Here is a 19,406-nt window from a genome sequence, read left to right on the forward strand (position 1 = left end):
TATAGAGAGAGAGAGAGAGAGAGAGAGAGAGAGAGAGAGAGAGAGAGAGAGAGAGAGAGAGAGAGAGAGAGAGAGAGAGAGAGAATTTCTATTAGTCCATTTTCCAGGTTTCCCAGTCTCTATTCCATTTTTAGTTTCCTTTGGAGCTGCTTAGAATGACAAATGCTCTGGGATGACTTTGTCAGATATTTTGGACCAGAACAGTACCAAAAGTCATAAAAATCCCTTGCCTCCTCTGCAAAGGTATCCTAGACCAAACCTCTCAGAATCCAGAAAGATTCCTCTTTCTTTGCTTCACTTTTCATGAGGGTCTTCTTGCCACTGCCTCTTCATTCATCTTTTGCTTTCTACTTGGTGTTCTCAGAAACTGTGACTGTAGCTTTGATGGTCAGATCCTTTGACTTGGGCTTCCCCCCAGCTGTGTCTGGGGTATCTAGAGTCAAGTTGTGCTGTTTGCAGGATGCAAACTGACTCTTCAGGGCCTCTTCTTTGGCCAAATATAACTAAATTTTGCTCTCTCTTGAATAAATTCTTGCTTATGCTGCATAAAAGTTTTGTAGGGCACCCCCAAACAGTTGTTTCCCAGGAATGCCTCTCACAAGTATTCGGTATTCTTTCTGTCAAAAATATAGTTTCCTTTTGTGTGTGTGATGTTTTTTAGAGTTGGTCATGTGTAATGCTTTCCATTTTTTTTTCTTGAAGAAAATATTTATGATGTATAGAGATTTCTATAAGTCTTTGACCTTAAATTCATTACTATTAAGTCTAATTTTCCAGTGTATTTTTTTACTCTTCTATCCTGCTGCCGTCTTTAAAGTCAACAAGCATCAAAGAATATGTTGGTTTTATTTGGAAGAGTTTCATCTGCGTCTTCAAATAATTTTTTGCTTCCTCAGCCTCAGCAACAGATAACACGTAACCTTCAAATATTTTCATGGTTATCATTTTGCAAGCACTCCACAGGACAAGGTAGCAAAATGTCCCGTGGAATGATTGTTCTTGTTGCCTTTGGACAAACAATAAAACTAATGTTCCATAATCCTTTGTTCACGTCTAACAGGGAAAACATGTTAGCCATCTTTTCTATTTCTTTTCTTTTTATATATATTTTTTTCAATCAGCAAAAGCTCTCCCTTCTCCCTTCTCTTCTGATACCCCTCCATAATTTGAGAATGAATTTTTAAAAAATTTTAAAAATTTTAAAAAAATTAAAAAAATTTTAAAAAACCATTACAAATACATAGAGTTAAGCAAAACAAATTTCCACATTGACCATGTCCAAAAAAAATTTCATTCTGTACTCTGAATCCTATCAGGACAGGGATAGCATATTCTAGAATCACCATCGGTCATTACACTGACCTGAGTTCCTAATTCTTTCAAAGTTGTTTGTCTTTATTATATTTAATATAAATTATTCTCCTCTTTTCCTGCTCACTTCATTCTGCATCAATTCATACAAATCTTTATAAGTTTCTTCTTGTCCCCTGGAGTCATTGGCTTTTATGTTGTCCATTCAAATTTTCAAGGAGAGTGTTACTTGAGCAAAGTTTCGTGCTTCTTGTGCCAAGCTATTAATTCCCATTTTTCTTCTATAGCTCATTTCATTTCCATTTTTTTTGTTTTAGTATTCTCATTTCATTGATAAAAATATTTTGAAGTCTTTTTAAAAATTCTTGCTTTATATCTTCTAGGAATTTGAGCTATTTATGTGTCCAAGGTGTAGGGTTTTGGGGGTTTTTTTGTATATATTTTGGAGTAGAGAATAATTTCTTCTGGGCTTGTGTCTTAAGGATCCCTTTTATTGTAATAGTTCTTCATGATGGGTTTTTGTTTGTTTATTTTTCTAGACTACTTATTGATCTTATATGTATTAGGTTTTGTATACTTCTGGAGGGAAAGTCTGACCAGTCGTATTGCTGTTGGAGAGCATTTCTATAGCACCTACTATATGCCAGGCACTATGCTAAGCATTTTATAAATATTTTTGTCATTTGATCCTGACAACAACCCTGAGAAGATACCTGCTATTATTATCTCTTATTTTATAGTTGGGGAAACTGAGGCAAACAGAGGTAAAGTGACTTGCCTGGGGTCACAAAGCTAATAAGTGTCTGAGGCTGGATTTGAATTTAAGTTCCTGATTCCAGGTCTAGCACTCTGCCTATTCCACTACCTAAGCAAATGCAAAAACAAAAGATATCCATGAAATAAGATTTACTTTAAAATACTTAAAGATTCTGTATGAACACTCATTGTGCATTTTGTTTTAGGAAAGGCTTATATTTTTTTATTTACTTTAAAATCCTCACTTGTGTCAGAAAACAACTTAGTTTATAAGATTATCAGTGGGACAAAATGAAAACAGATCTTAATGAATCTGACATCAGCTAAAATAGATTCTTGATTTTGGTGCAGAAATGATGAAACTATAGGATACCATAAAATTATTCCTAAGAGTAAAACATCTGGTGATTAATAATGAAGCAGCAGAGCTTTTCAGTAGGTGTGGGATGCCTCAGATTTGCTTTTTATCTCTGAAATTTGTAGTTTACAATGAAATTTCAAGTTAACTTTGTTAGACTCACATAATCTAACTTAAAAAGTAGAATTTCAGTAGGTTGTTTTTTTTTTCCTGAAGCTGGGATAAATTTCAAGTTAGAAATATTGAACAGATCTTTCTGCCAGGGAGGACTAATACATTTCGTGAGGAAATAATACTGACTAAAGTTGTTGGGAACTTTCAAAGAAACCTGCAAAGATTGTCCATTATCCCTGTCATTTCCCCCTCATTTCTGGAAGTTCTAATTTTAAAATAGAATTTATTACAGGATTTTTATTTTCAATAGGTTTTGCCAAAAAGTGACTGCTATAGCTGATTGTAATTTCAGAGAGGGCAGGGAGCATGGCTAGCATAACCAACAGGATTTGGGAATCTGTTGAGAATCAGCTCTCCTCATTATCTTTATGACCCTGAGCAAGTCACTCACTTCTCTGGGTCTTGGTTTCTGTCAGATGAAGGGAGAACTGGACTAAAGGACTTATAAGGTCTAGGTCTACATTTTAACCTCTTTTTCTCCTAGTTATCACTGTGAATTTGTCAGTATGTCAAGGACTTATGATTTCATCGGTCTGGAAGTCTGGCTGTGCCTGTAGCTCAATAATAATTAGTAAACTTATGCTATATCTACTCTGGTCCCCACTGCCTGAGGGCCAGGTGCGTTCTCCAATACCATTAAGGGGGGTTGGAGTGTTTAGGCTTTCTGCCATTGACCCCAACCCCCACTAAAAATGTTTCCCCAATTGTAGGAAGACCCCTATTCGCTGGTTCCATTTAACCTTGGAACAGTGAGATTTGCTTTTGCAAAGGAATATTTACTTCACAGGTATGTGGGGGCTTAATCCTCCCTTTCACCACTTCATACTCTACTGAGAGAAAGTAGATTCAGTTCACAGTTTAGCTCAATTCTTATATAGCACAGCCCCAAATTCCAAGACCAGAATTCCTCCTGGACTCAAGTCTCAAGTATCCTGGCTTCTCAGAGCTTCCCTTCTGGGCTGGATAACTGCACATGCGGCCTAGAATCTTGACTCTCAGGTCTCCATGGCTAGATTCCAGGTTCAGTAGGGATCCCAGGATTCTACTGCCTGTGCCTAGAACTGAAAAGGGCAAATGGAACAGACTCAAATAAAACCCCTGGCATGTTTTGGGGATGTTTTGGGGGTGTGGGCAGCGCAGAATCTAAGAGACCAGGAGAAGGTAGCCCTTCCCCCCTTATCCCCTCTGGAGACTGCAGGTAAAAGAACAAGACTGTTCCAGTCTTATGATTTTAAAGATACAACCCATTCTGGCCATTCAGCCAATTGAAAGAGGCTCCTCCCACCCATATTGGAGTAGGGGCTGGGATTGCTGAGTATTTTCTCCCTGAACAGGATTCCTCTTTGTGGTCTGGGAATGTGCCCAATACCTCTTCATTACTATAATACTGTTTGTTTTAGTGATTCTCCCATGGCTCTTCAGCTCGTATTTTTCATACAGAATTTGAACCTCAAGACCTATATGCCATGTTGGGCTTGCCTCTCTTTGGTAATCTGGTAGACTTTTGCTGTGTTATTCTCTTTCTGGGAAATAAGTGTTAACAGCCAACTCCCCCTACTGTAAGAAGATACCAGCATGAAGGAAAAATGATTTCAAGTGTTCCCTAGTCATTAAGTCATATGTTCCCAAATGTGACCAGTTTAGAAGCTGTTTATTACATTGTAGCCCTGGACTTCCTCTTCCTGGCAAATACCCTGCTGCATTTCCAGAAGAAAGAGGAAGAAGAAAAGGAGCAAGATTGCCAGTGCTAACAACAGTGAAGATTGAGGGTGGGGGTGGGTGAGTGTTGGAGTGTGTGTGTGTGTGTGTGTGTGTGTGTGTGTGTGTGTGTGTGTGTGTCTCTCTCTCTCTCCAGGTTTTCCCTATTAATAACCTCCAATTTGTAAACAGACACAGAGGGAGAAAGAGTCTAGCCATGATGCAATTTAATGACCTGCTTTCTCTAGAAGATCACAATTAGGTGTTGAGATGCAGAAAGACTGTTTTAACCTAAAAGGGGGAAGGGATAGTGCTGATTTTTTTTTTTAGAAGCCACAACTTGATCCTGTTCAAATCATCCATTCTTAGTCATTTTGTTCTTTTAAAACTAAAGCTTTGTGCATTTTTACAGAGATGCTACCAATTCCTTCTTCCTCTTTTTTAGCAGTTGTTTCCATAGCAACACTTCCAGCTGATGCTAGGTAAGGTCTGTGCTCTAGGCAGTCCCCAAGCCCTTACTGCCAACTTATTTCAACTGAAAACAAATCCAGAAAGTCAGAACAGATGTCAGATGTCTTTTGAGTATTTGGAGAAATGATCATATTGAGGGGGAATTTGATGCTTCAGAATTCCCCGTGATTTGAGTTCAACTGTTTATCAGCCTCCTGTGGTCAATGCATATGAGTAGTTAAAAATGAATTCAGCCCTTTGCTTAGACATCATGTCTTTTGTGACTAGTGCAAGGATTAGCTCATCTTTTTAGCTAGAAAAAGATGGGATGGGAGACTTGTGTGCAAATGCTACCAGCAAAAATCTGTGGTCACCTCAGACTTTTGCCCAACCTGCCAAAGGCAGCTATCTGAAACAAGGGAGCAGCCTGACCCAGAGACCAGTGTCTTGCTGTTTGTTTAGCACCAGGTCCAGAGAAACCATGTTGACCAACCGGATCAGCCCTGTGATGAAGAAGAACACTAAAGAGAGGGGGAAAAAATACATTTCTTTTAAAATGGAAGTAAAATGAATATTAAAAAAGGATTTCTCCTACTATAATTTTTTGTCCTTTTTGATTGAAGAATCAGAGCTTTCTCTGATTCACTTGCTCTAAATTTAGCAGCTGCTTTTCCTGAACTGTCCATAAACTGTGTTTAGTCTACTCCTCCATGATGAGAATGGGGCCCATGACAAGTATTCGCACCTACCTGTACAAATCAAGCTGCCAGCTGACAAGAGCAGAGATAAGTAGTAAAGTTCAGGGGTTGTTTTCTCCTGTATGAGAAAGATTTTGTGAAAGGTTGTTCTTTATATATGAAAATGCATTGAAAATCTGTATCAGTGAAGACTTCTATGGGAGAATTAATTGATATTTCTTTGACTGGTAAAGCAAGAAATAGGAAATTTACTCTCATGTCAAACTAGGCCACACCAATTTAATTTCTTGCCATTATCATAAATGGTTTTTAGATTATCCTAGGAATATGGAATTTTTAAGCACTAACATAAAAATCCCTTAATTATTCCTTAATATTATAGTGTGATATAGTGAATACCCTTAGATCAGGAGAATGAGGGTTCAAGTCCCACTTCAGACACACGTGAGCGAGCCTCTCAGGGCCTCATCTAAGGCAATAAGCAATAAGTTGTAGATGAGTTGCAGAACAACATAGGTAGAGTTTCCTGCCCTGATGAATTCGGAGGTCTAGGCTAAAAATCCCTTATTATTCAGTTGAATGTATCATGCTTCCACCACCATTAAGTTTGTTTAAATAAAGATATCCATCTGAGGAGTCAGCTCCTTCTTTCCTCACACAAATATTTGTTTTTTGTATGTGCTAAATACTCTAGTGGTGAGGCTTCCATTTTCAATCAGCAAGCATCTGCCAAGTATCATCTACCAGATGAGGAAGGAGGAAGAGAGTGCACTCCAGGCAGGGAGCAATACATGACCAGTACAAAGGCCTAGAGAGAAGAGATGGAGGCCTCAGATGAAGAACGAAAAGGTCAGTTTGTCTGTATAATTTCTTATGTGATTCAGGTTAAGATGAACTTTTAGAAGCATGCTCCTTCAGAAACTTACACAGTCAGAGGCCAGGGCAGTGAAGACCATAGAGCAGACTCCCTCAGCAAAGGAGGCAACACCAAAAACTGAAAAGAGACCCGCCAGGGCCTTGGGCCCTGGTTCTACCTGGGGGAGGAGCAAAGCCAAGCCTGAAAGGAGAAGTGAACAAGTGAGCTGGACTGTGACAAGGATGACTTCTTAAGTATAAATGCACCTCATGTCTTTGTCTATATATCTATATCCATGTACACACACATATTTCTAGAAGTTAAAGTAACCCAGGGGGGCAGCTGGGTAGCTCAGTGGATTAAGAACCAGGCCTAGAGACAGGAGGTCCTAGGTTCAAATCTGGCCTCAGACACTTCCCATCTGGGTAACTCTGGGCAAGTCACTTAACCCCCATTGCCTAGCCCTTACCACTCTTCTGCCTTGGAGCCAATACACAGTATTGACTCCAAGACGGAAGGTAAGGGCTCAAACAAATAAATTAATAAAGAATAAATTAATAAAGTGACCCAAGACATGGAATCAGCTTCTTTTGTTTCTGTATGTCAGTTCTGGGAAGATGGAACAGTGTTCAGGAAGTGACCTGTTTGTCCCCTGTAGCGCAATTTTCAATTAGAATGGTCAGGAACTTACCAGTGGTGAAGAAAGTAAAGATGATGGTAACCACCAGGTTGTAGAGGAGAGGCTGGCTGCAGAAGTGGGCAGATCTGGGCCTGGAAATCAAGGACATATAATCCCATAACCTGCAGGTTCAGCCAGAACTCAGCACTGCTATCCCCTCTCCTTCTGGAGCTCCAGACAGATGGTTTTTCACTTGTCCTTTGTCCTCTACTATTAGCAAGGCCAGAAATAACCCATGACTTTTTTTCCAGTTAACCAAACTACTTTGAATATGAAACATCCAAATGAGAGAATGCTGTTCACATTAATATGATGCTTTGAGGAGAAAATAATTTTAAGAGATTTCTTTTCTTTGCAATGAAAGATAAATATATGAGAGGCAGTGTAATCTAGTAGAAAGTGTGCTGGATTTCAAGATGGGGTCTTGTCAAAGCCCAACTGTGCTACTACTACTTTTGTGACCTTGGACAAGTCCCTTCCTCTGGAGCTTCATTTCCTCATCTGCAAAAAGAAGGGGTTGGACAGATGACTTCTCAAGGTTCTCAGGCTCTCAATCTGTGATACCACAAGCCTTCTGCAACAATCGAGCATGGATTAAGAGCTGGAAGGACATGAGATATTGTCTCATCTCACAGTTGGGAAACTGGAGACTCAGAAGGGGAAATGATGGCAGTCACGATGGATTCATGCACAGGTCCTCTGATTGGAGGTCCAGAGTTCTTTCCATCTCCCCATTGCCTTCATAATGGCAGCCTCCAAGTTCAGAGTTTGGTTGATCCTGCTTGGCATCTGACAGAGATACGTCTTTTCTGCTGTCTCAGCTTATTAGAAATCCCAAGCATATTAGAAATCTTCCAGGTGTTTTGAGCTTCCAGATGACCTGCATTTAATGAATGCATTTTCTTGATGCCAAGTGCTCTGTCCAAGTGCATCAAATTATCCTTCTCACCACTGACTTAGAGCAAAAGTTCCTTGTTAGCTCCTGGTAGCTTCAATCTAGCTTTCCAGCAGAGGATCTTTACTGAGATAGTTTTATTCTGTCTAGGTGATTTTAGCCGGGTCACCCTCGGGCCTTAGAGACATTAGCTCATGTTGTGTGAGTAGGAATTGGTCTCCAGGGAATGCATAGGTTGCAACAATGAATTTCTCTCCCTGGCTCATTTTTAATGGCTTCCGATTCTTTAAGAAGCAAGTGCTGGTCGTGGGTTACACCTATTGCCAAATCTTCTCTAGCTCACCTAAACTTAGGCTAGAAATTTTGTATGAATCATTTTGTATCTTCAAAAAGGTGGCTAGATCTTATTGGGGCCAGGAGAAGAAACAATGGGACAGGCTGCAGTTAAATTCATATCAGGGATCACCCTGCCTGGGTACAGCACCTCTGCAGGTAAGATGAGCTTTAAGTCTCTGCCTAGGGCTACCCATACTCCCCTACCCAGTACTGATTGTTGCAAGGGCTGGGTAAGAGCTTACCTGAACAGGATCCAGAACTGAAGGAGTAGAATGGCCAGTCCAGAGAAGAGCACGGTCACCTGGCTGAACATAGTTTGTGCATTACTTATTCAGGACTAGAATCCTCTCCAAGAAACCAGCTCTGGGTTTTGTTACAAGGCAGTGCAGTGTTAAACTACAGCCTTGCCGCCATTCTACCCTTAAAATCAATCCCATTGGAATAAAATTGTGGCTTGCTCTGCCTCACGAATAAACTTGGAACTTAAGGCTCTCTTTAGCAGCAAAGTCAAGCCTTCTTCTAACTGAATAGACTCTGCTCTTTTTCTCTCACTGCTCCCAAAGAGATTTTGTCTCCCAGAGCACAAATCTTTGTCATGATATGCACATCATCATATACTTGGGATAAGTTTCATCCAATTGAAGATATCCTGGAGTTGGGACCACCCATTTCTATCATGTCTGGCTTCAGATGACATAATAATGTCCTTCAGACCATTGGAATGGGTTTTTGGGGGAATTAAGTGGTATAATCTCTCTGTAACCCCAAACCTTTTTTTTGTTAATGTTGCAAATAAGACTGATTTATTTTTGACACAAATATTCTTTCACATCCATGCATGGAGTATAGACACCTTGACCCCAAATCATTGATATTGCCATGCTCCAGATATTTTTGGAACTTCCTTTTGGGAATTGCTTTTCAAGTAAATATATGAGCCATAAGAGAAAAATCTCTTAGACCTAGAACTGGCACTTTGTAGCTTGGCTCTCACACTTGGGTGTTTACAGAAGTTAAATACAGCCTCAAAGCATAAAGTTTTGCCCCGTGGAGGCTATTCTGAATTTCATGTTGAAAGTCCTTGAGGCAGATTGTTTGGGACAGGGGAGCCCTTATTTGGATGCTTAAATTCTGCTCTTCTTGGGGGAAAAAAATGAAGCTTCACTTTAGTGACTCTTCCGAAATACAGACAAGTTACATTATTACTTGGAAAGCTGGATGAGTAAAGATTTCATTCCCTTTTTTTTTGCCTATCAAACTTCCTGGCCTGGTTTTTAAATCTGTGATTTTTAATTGAGTAATTTGACTTAGCTAATGCCTCATAAAGAAATCACAATTCTTCTATAATTCAGCACATTCTCTATCCCCTACCCAACTGCCTGTAGATAAAGATACTTACATCCTGAGGTGGGTAGGTCTGGGAAGCCAGCAGCATAAGTGATAGGCTGTATACACCAAACAAAAGTGAATCATGGCCAACATAAACTGGAATGCCTGTGAGAGCAAGGAGAAACCAAAGCCTTGGTGTCAAGTCTCCAAGGGCAGGAGTTCTTAACACTTGTGGCATCCTGAACCCCCAGGGCAGTCTGGTAAAGCCTACATACTCTTTCTAGATTCATATTTTTAAATGGATAAAATAAAATACATAGGATCACAAAGGAAACTAGTTACATTAAAATCTAGTTGTCCCAAAAAAATTTTTTTTTAAAAATTAAAACCTTTACCTCTTCAATACTATGTTTTGGGTCCAAGACAAAAGAGTGGCAAAGAATAGGCAATGGGGTTTAAATGATTTGCCCAGTCACACAACTAGGAAATGTCAGAAGCCATATTTGAACTCAGGACCTCCCATCCCTAGGCCTGGCTTTCAATTCACTGAGCTACCCAGCTGCCCCCTATTCCCCATTATCAAAAAAAATTTTTTTTAAAGTGTGCCTTACCTAAGCCTTTCCTTCAGTCGGGTAGAAATCCTAGTCCCTGGGGTCATTCCTGGCCCTTAGACTTGAGGTCAGATGGAACCATCCTATTGCACAGTTTCTGTTCTCCCAGGCTGGCTGTGCTTCTCAATGATTCTCATTTGAGAATAAAGCAGCAGTTGCCTGTGACAGGCAGAGCTGGAACACTGTTGGCTCAGATGACAGTAGTCACTGCCCTCCACCCTTGGCCCCCCCATCCCCAGCTTCACCTAGGAGGGCAGGTGTTGGCAAATAATAATGCAGTTCCATTTGCGCAGGAGCTGGTAATTCATGACTTGGTTGCCATGGAAGTAAGAGGGAAACAACTGGCCATACTCTTGTTTCAGTGAGCCCAGTTTACTGCCATTGATTTCTTTTCCAATGGAAATTGGACTAGCATTGTTTGCTTAAGCCAAGAGATCTACAAACAAAATAAGTGGCCTTCAGTTGTAGATTGGCTAAAAAAGAAGCTGCTTTGTAAATATAATATTTTCATGTAGAAATGTCAAATGTGAAAATAGTTCAGAGAAGCATGGAAAGATTCATGTGAACCTGTGCAGAGTGAAATAAGCAGAACCAAAAGAACAATGTGCCCAAACAACAAAATTCATGAAATGATCACAGAAAAGAAAAGGAATTCCAAGGAAGCAAAAACCAGTAATAGGACCAGAAAGCAAGAACAGAAAACTCCTCTCCTAGCATTAGAAAAGGAGAGTCCAAATGCTGTATTCACTGTTAGGGGTAGTCGCTGCATGGGGTGTTCTTTTCTTTTTTAAAGGGAGACTTTAATCTAGGGAGTGTAGGAGGGGAGTATATTTCTAGAACTGGCCAAGTATAAAAAATAACAGGAGGAAGGGTTAAGGGAATGGTAATGAGGCGTCCACAGCAGGTCGAAGTGAGTTGTAGACATACTTGAAGCCAAATAGTTAACATGCAAACTTACAAAAAAGGCTCAGAGTTAGAGCAGGCTTTCGGTTGAATGTGCCTTACTGATATGGGGATTTGAAACTAAAAAGGACACTGAGCAGATAGGATAGACAGAATTAAAAGAAGCTTAGAGGTCATCTCATCCAACCCTCCTATTTTACAGAAGAGCATACTTGAGACACAGAGTTAAAGTGACTTAACCAAGATCAAGGTAGAGCACTCACTCACTAAAAGCCCTTACTATGTGCTAAGCACTGTGCTAAGCAAGGGAATGCTTGCCTTCAAGGAGTAGACATTCTAATGCTATGTGTGTGGCTGAATATCTGGCAGGAGGTATGGAGGCCTGGCTCCCAGGAGCAAGACCAGATGGGTGCTGAACTCTCTAGGAGTGGAGCCAAGATGGAGGAGAAAATCCAAGTCAGGGTGATTTGGAAAAATGAGAGAGCATTCAGAGAACATTCTGGAGAACCTTGGTTTTCATACCTCTGACCCGTATTTACTGGTAAACATCCTAAGAAAGAATAGAGGAAAATCTGAAAACTTGATCATGTAGACCAATGATTCCCAAAGTGGGCGCCACCGCCCCCTGGTGGGTGCTGCAGCGATCCAGGGAATTGCTATTAAAATTTTTAAAAATTTAATTTCCAGGGGCACTGAGTAATATTTTTTTCTGGAAAGGAGGCAGTAGGGCAAAAAAGTTTAGGAACCACTGATGTAGACTGTTCTTACCAGTAAGAGCATTTTGGAAAAATAAGTTTAAAGTGCTCCACATTGAACAGCCTTAAAAAAAAACAACAGGATTAAAAGTGCTCTCATTGATTTCTGCCCCAACTTAGCCCTTGCCAACACCCTGCTGTGTTTTGTTTTGTTTTTTTAACCTTTGACTTCTGTGTATTGGCTCCTAGGTGGAAGAGTGGTAAGGGTGGGTAATGGAGGTCAAGTGACTTGCCCAGGGTCACACAGCTGGGAAGTGTCAAGTGTCTGAGGCCGGATTTGAACCTAGGACCTCCTGTCTCTAGGCCTAACTCTCAATCCACTGAGCTTCCCAGCTGCCCTTACCCTACTGTGGTTTTAACCAAACGCAGCATGTGCAAAGGAAAGAGGGTTAGACTGAGAGTCAAGAAAGATTTGGGTTCAAATTCTGCCTTTGATATTTGGTCATTGTGTGATTAACTCCTCTGTACCTCATGGAGCATGCTCAAAGTGAAATAATGCAAGTGAAATTTTTATAAATCTTAAGAGTTTTGTATAATGGCACCCATCCTTTTTGGGTACCTTGATATATCCTCTGAGTTCCTTGTCCTCTTGGCATTGTGGATAAAAGACAAGATTTGGGATTAGGAAGGCCCTGGGTTCATGGGATAATAAATCTAGTTCTGGAAGGGACCTCAGAGGCCTCTCATCCAGCTCCCTCACTTTACAGTTTAGGAACCTAAAGGCCCGGGGAGATTCAGTAATGTGGCCAAGGGTCAGGCTGGTAGATGAGTGACAGAGGCAAGACCTGAATCCTGTTCTTTGACATCACATCCAGTGTTCTTCCCTCTAACAGCACATTGCTATCTCCACAGGATCATCAGAACCATAAGCACATCATTTAACTTGTTTGAGTCTGTTTCCTCATTTGTAAAATGGAAACAATAATCCTTTTGGCTCTCTCACAGAGTTGTTGGGAAATCCCAGTGAAATGATGTGGATAAAGCTATTGGCAATCAGCCAAAAGAGAGAGCAGTAAACAGTTACCTTCACAGGTAACAGAAACAAGTTAACCTTCACCGGGATAACAACACCTCAGTTGGGACTTTTGGGGACTAAGCAGGGGACGTGGCCCCATAGAACACACTTATCACCATGATGGGCAGCATGGATGTGCCATCAGCTATGCAGTTTCTGATAGTAAAACTTTGGAAGTGCTCCAAATGCTCAACAACAGTCTGTTAACCCAAGAGAATGCTGTCAAGTTATCAAAAGTGAAGATGGGACTAGTGTCATCACCTGGAAGTGTTTATATGAAGTCATGTTAAATGGGAAAAAAGCAGAACACAAACTAGTGTGTATTCCGTGATTGCAATGGTATAAAAATATATGTAATAAAATACTTGGATTGGCAAAAGTTAGCATTCCAATTAGGAATTTTTTAAAAATATTCTGAGAAGAGAACCATAGGTTCTCTACCAGGCTACTGAAGAGGCCTGTGATACCATGAAGGTTAAGAAACCCTAACTTGTAGGGGAGAGGGAAAGAACATGAAATATGTAACTATGGGAAAATATTCAAAAGAAAAAGAAACCCTAACTTAAATGCAAAAAATGCTCTAAATCTTTATTATGTAGAGAAATGTGAAAATAACTGAGATACCACCCCACATCTATCAGATTGGCTATAATGACAGAAAAGGAAAATGACAAAACTTCAAGGGAATATGGGAAAACTGAGACACTAATGTATTATTGGGGGAGTTGTGAACTGATTCAATCATTAAGGAGAGCAATTTGGGCCTATGTCCAAAGGGTTATAAAACAATACCTACCCTTTGACTCAGCAATACCATTACTAGGTTTGTATCCCAAAGAGGTTTTAAAAAAGGGGCAGGGAGAGAACCAGTATGTACAAAAATATTTAAAGCAGCTCTTTTAAGTAGGTCAAAAATTTGGAAAGTGAGAGGATACCCATAAATTGGGGAATTACTGAGTAAATTATAGCATATGGTTGTAATTGAATGCTATTGTGATATATGAAATGACAAGCAGGAAGCGCTCAGAAAAATCTGGAAAGACTTAAGCTAAAGCAGAATGAAGTAAGCAGAACCAGGAGAACATTGTACAGTGACAGGAATACTTTACAGTGAACAACTATGAGTAATGGCTATTCTCAGCAGTACAATGATCTAAAACTATCCCAACAGACTCATGATAAAAAATGCCAAGTGCTTCCAGAGAAAAAGAACTGAGTCTTGAATCCAGACCAAAGCAAACATTTTTTACTTTCTTAATTTTTTATCTATTTGAGTATCCTTCCACAAAATGATTAATATGGGAAAATGTTTTCCATGATTGCTCATATAAAATCCATATGAGATTGCTTACCATCTCAAAGAGTTTGTAGGGTTGCAGGGAAGGAGGGAGGAAAAGCATTTAAAACTCAATATTCTTTTTAAAATGTTGGAAACTTTTTACAGTAATTGGGGAAAAATTAAATAATGAAAAGAAAAAAACACTTGACTATTGATAATAAATACTTGCTGGTTGATTAAAATAAAGTTTATTATTCAGTAAGGTTTTTTTAAAGTTGTTTAAAGTCAAAATAAAAATGAATAAAATGAGGGGATTGGGTCAGCCACTTGCTAAGGTTGCTCTTTCCCTTGAGGGCCATTTTATATTTTGTTTGATGGGTGACCACAGCCAAAGAATTCATCCAGTCATGACCAGACTTCTGGTGATAAGTCCTTAAGCACATATAGCCCTGGGAAATGAGAAAGAAAGCATGACCCAGGCAGCTAAGTGACCCAGAAAAAAGAGAGGTCTAATGTTGAGAGGGCCTGTGTTCAAATCTAACCTCAGACACGTCCTAGCTGTGTGACTCTGGGTAAGTCACTTAACTCCGTTTGCTTAGCCCTTGCTGCTCTTTTGTCTTGGGATTGTTACTAAGGGTGAAAGTAAGGGTGTAAAAAAAAAAATTTAAGGCATGACTAGGCTTATGACCCTTCCCCCTTTGATAGTCAGTGTAGACAATCTCATGAGTTACCAAGATGACTTCATAGTTTTTTGTGTTATAATTTTCAAGAGAAGTCCTTCTAGCCAGTGTTGATCCTCACCAACCTTGCCTGTTCTTCCTTTCCTTCGTAGGTTGTAAAATCCCGCAGCCCCGAGTCCAGGCCATGGAGAATTCAGACAAGAAAACAGAGGTGGTCCTCCTGGCCTGTGGCTCCTTTAACCCTATCACCAACATGCACCTGCGGTTGTTTGAGTTGGCCAGGGACTACATGAACGACACAGGTATTGTAGTAATCTGTCACCCTCCAAGTGGGACCCTCTGTGCTGCCAGAGGAGGGCTCAGGCTTCTTGTCCTGGTCTTCGAATCTCACTGCGGCTGGCAGCCCCTATTCTTCCCAACCTCATCTCGTAGTGTACCCTGAACACAGTGTTTGGGCCATGATACTTCTGTTCCCCAGACACCCCTCGGAGCTTGGACTCAGTCCTGGGATTCCCCATTCCCCTCTTCCCTGTCCAGTTCTTACCCAACCTTTGTATGCCATCACCTTGGCACAGAAAACTCCATTAACAAGCAGTAAGGTTAGAGGTGAGAAAGCTAGCCATGGAGACAAGAGGCCTGCCTCTGACTCATCCTGACTGTGGGACCCTGGGCATGCCCCAGGCAGCTCTTGGGGTGATGGACAAAACTCTAGAGCTGGGAGGGACCTCAGAGGCCCGCTAAGCCTCCCTTCTCCTTTTACAGAGGAAGAAACTGAGGCCCAAGGAAGCAAGATCTGAACGCAAGGCCTATCCCTCCAGGGCTAGCCTCCTGCTTGAAGGCTCATAGTTACAGAGCAGGTGGCAGTCTGCACTAGTAGCATGGAGTATTTCCTCCCTGGGAGTTTGATACCACTGAAATCACAGGGTCAGTCAGGTCTGTTGTGTGGGGCACTGGGTTTGGTGCTAAGAAGGATGAAAAGGAAGGACCTGTAACTGTTCATGAGGAATTTATGTTCCTGTGTGGTGTGGGCAGAAAACAAGTCTAATGCCAGGCAGGTGATGGGTTTGAGGCAGACAGTCACACAGATAGTTGGGGGAAGTGTATAGAGTAGACAATGTTTTAGTTGGAAGGGGAAGAGGGACCAGTGATGGAAAGCTGTCCTAAGGGGATGATACTATAATGAGCTTTGAAGGAAAAAAAAAGATTCTGGGAACTAAACAGGAGGCAAAAACGTGTCCCACGCATGGGACTGCACAATGCACACAGGTGGGAGGCCCTTATAGGGGTGTTTCTCCCTGAAAACTTTCCTGAGCCTCCTGATTGGTCATGACCTTTCCTTTCATTCTTCATGTAATCCTGATCATCCTACATCTCTTAATATGTTTAATAACTACTGAGAAATAGTCTGCATTATAGGCACATGTAATGGTGCTTTATCCTTAGAAGATTCGTAGGCTCCTTGAGATCAGGGATGTCTTAGCCAAATTCTAATCCCCCCTCCCTCCCGCAATCAGCCCAGTGCTCTGTTCACAGGGAATATTGAATGTTTATTGTTCCCTATTACAACATTTTTTATCTGGACTCAGGTAGGTACAGGTAAGTGAGAACACTATTGAAGAGGAGGGATCCAGTTAACCAGGATGTGTGACCAGTGACCTATGAGGCCAATTCTTTTTTTATTATGCTTTTAGAGAGGGGGAGATAGAAGAGCCTCAGCAACATTTAATCATGGATCCTAGCTTCTGGAGCCTTTGTCTAAATTACTTTGCAGAATCAGTACCCCTGATTTAAAACATCAAGCCGCGGATTTTACCCTTCACAGCCAATTTATATACTTAGTGAAACCAGAAGAGGGTCCCATAGTGCTAGGCCTGATGTGGTAGCCTTTGTGAACTGGGGGATAGAATTGTTCACAATGAACCCTTGATAACTCCTCCATCAGAACTCATCAGAACTGGGGGATTCTAGTCAACAGAGTGACTAGCTGTATGAATTGTTAAACATGCTTCCTAGGGGTAGCTAGGTATCTCAGTGGATAGAGAGCCAGGCCTGGAGATGGGAGATCCTGGGTTCAAATATAGCCTGGGACACTTCTAGCTGTGTCACTTGGCAAGTCACTTGACCCCAATCTTCAGCCTCGGAACTGAAACCTAGTATCAATTCCAAGATAGAAGGTAAGGATTTAAAAAAAGAAGAATAGAAAAGAAACACACCTCCTGCTGTCACCAGGCAGGTATAGGACTCTAACTGGGACAGGGGGTGGGAGTGTGCAGACAGAGCCCAGGGCATAGATTGGTTTCCTTTGGCCATATTTCTTTGGTATAAGGAGGGGTATATAGGGCTGAAAGGAAGTGGTCGGGCTGATTGGAATAATTGGAAATAACAGTGCTGTGTTACCAAAAAAAAAAGAGCATCATTATAACTTTTTAAAAGGGGGAGAAATCCTCCCCTGCAGTCTCCTCCAAGTAGCAAGTCTCTGGCCCTACACAGTTTGTTTCAAGTAAGTGGAAGAATCGACATCTTCTAAAGGTGCTTGTGGGGGCAGCTGGTAGCTCAGTGGATTGAGAGCCAGGCCTAGAGATGGGAGGTCCTGGGTTCAAATCTGGCCTCAGACACTTCCCAGCTGTGTGACCTTGGGCAAGTCACTTGACCCCCATTGCCTACCCTTACCACTCTTCCACCAAGGAACTAATACACAGAAGTTAAGGGTTTAAAAATATTTAAAAAAAAAAAAAGGTGCTTGTGTTGTTGTATGACCATAGAATATGGCCTTCTCAGATGCCAGGGCCGTCAGCACCCCGATTCTAAACTGACATCTGTGTGGATTGTAGCCCAAGTGTTCCTGGTGCCTTGAGTGATCTGCCCTAGAGCTCTGTGGAGGCTTCAGAGAAGGGTGTGTGTTTGTGTGTATATCTGTCTGTGTATGTTTGTATGTTTTTGTGTGTGACACAGGGAGAGAGACATGGCCGTAGCAGAGGGAGCCCTCAGAGCCAGGAGAGAACAATCTGTCTTCTCTCACAGCTTCTGACTCATGGAGAAGGATTTCCCCAGAGGGAAACAAAGTCCATAAGGAGACAAACTGCACAGGGGAGCCAAGTCATCCAATAAGTGATAGCTGTATTCAGATATTCTCTAGTAACTCTAGTAACTGTGGACTCTGCTTCACAACCTGAGGAGAACTGCCAGTCCTCTCACCAGCTTTGCTGTGTCAGTGGGGCAGGGCAGAAAAAAACCCTGGTTTGGGATCTGGAAACTTGGTATCTCCCCCATATGGCCTTAGGCAAATCACTCTTCTGTGAAATCATGGGATGGACGGCCTAAGAGGACCTCAAGAGCCCCTCTCTCGTCTCAGTCTTATGGACTCCTTTTGTTCCTGAGTCTTTACAATGCTCCAAGAGTCTTGTTAAAAGACTAGTAAAGGAGTTGGCGGCTTAAAGAAAATGGTCCATAATACCTGCTTCTGTGAAGGATCCCTTTATCGTGGGTAGGGGCACTCCCTCCACTAATAACAAATGGCAGTCCTTCCATATGTTACATCTTCCTGTGACCAAAATAATACTGCAGAGATGTAATTTAGTGGGTTTTGTTGTGTGACACATTGTTTGTCACTGAGTGCTTACTTGAAATCTTTCCATCTCAGTAAGCTTCACTAGTGCTAGAGCCCAGCTGACACAGCAGCAGATCACTGGGCCCACGGTCACCTCACCCCGTCATGAAGGAGGGATCAGGGGGTGGCAGAATTCTAGCACTGCATGAAAACCCAAGCTATTCTAACTAGTCTTCATTTGAACTCTTTTGCGCAGGAAGATATCAAGTTATTAAAGGCATCATTTCCCCTGTTGGTGATGCGTATAAGAAGAAAGGACTCATCAGTTCCTGTCACCGAGTCACTATGGCAGAACTTGCCGCACAGTGCTCCAGATGGCTGGAGGTGGATGCCTGGGAAAGCCTGCAGAATGAGTGGATAGAGACGGTCAGAGTGCTCAGGTATTGGCCCCAGGGTCTGCAGCCTCCCCCAGGGTACCCTGTACTGCCCCAGGCCAGCATATAGACAGGTTCAGCAGACAGCCACCCTTTAGTGTCCTGCAGAAATTTCAGAATGTGGCTTCTTACAGCTAAAGCACCTCACAAGGACCATTGCTCAGCCAGCTGGGGGATTTGGTGCCCTCCCCGCCCCCTATGTCTCTTTCCTCTCCCCCCTCTCTGTCTGTCTCTCTTCCCCTCTTTCTCTCTCTCCCTCTTTCTTTCTCTGTCTCTGCCTCCCTCTCCCTCTCTCTTTCTCTCCCTGCCGTTTTCCTCCCCTCCCCCAGTACCTGACTGCCCCTACCTGTAGTCTTTCAAAAGGCTCCAAGAACTCTTGTCATCCCCGTCACCTATATATCACTCACTCTCCTCAAACTCATCATAGGCTGGTACAGCCAAAAGCCGTCCTATCTCTCTCCCTTTCCCACTCTCTGGCTATCCCCCTACTAGAACCCTCATTATTTGGGGCTTTAGAGTGAGCATGTACATGTTTGAAGATGTCTGTGATAATTTTTGTATTTCTTTTTCCTTAATCTCTGAATATATACCTTAGCCTCCTACTCATTGGACTGTCCTTGTGACAGAGTAAAAAGCCAAAAA

At 41.7% G+C, this 19,406-nt stretch overlaps 1 protein-coding gene across 2 annotated transcripts in view; it reads left to right on the forward strand.

Annotated features, from left to right (window-relative positions):
• NMNAT1 (nicotinamide nucleotide adenylyltransferase 1) overlaps positions 1-19,406 on the forward strand; it is a 38,079-nt gene that overhangs the window by 16,667 nt on the left and 2,006 nt on the right. The window contains exons 1-3 of one of the 2 annotated variants that reach the window (XM_044671264.1): positions 6,192-6,294; positions 14,936-15,085; positions 18,587-18,770. In XM_044671264.1, the coding sequence (XP_044527199.1) occupies positions 6,267-6,294; positions 14,936-15,085; positions 18,587-18,770 (362 nt within the window). In that variant the 5' untranslated portion in view covers positions 6,192-6,266. Of the gene's footprint in view, positions 1-6,191; positions 6,295-14,935; positions 15,086-18,586; positions 18,771-19,406 lie in introns of those variants that run through there. The other variant, XM_044671265.1, reaches the window with a different exon arrangement.

This window comes from Gracilinanus agilis, chromosome 3 (assembly GCF_016433145.1).
Source record: "Gracilinanus agilis isolate LMUSP501 chromosome 3, AgileGrace, whole genome shotgun sequence".
Taxonomy (NCBI): Eukaryota; Metazoa; Chordata; class Mammalia; order Didelphimorphia; family Didelphidae; genus Gracilinanus; species Gracilinanus agilis.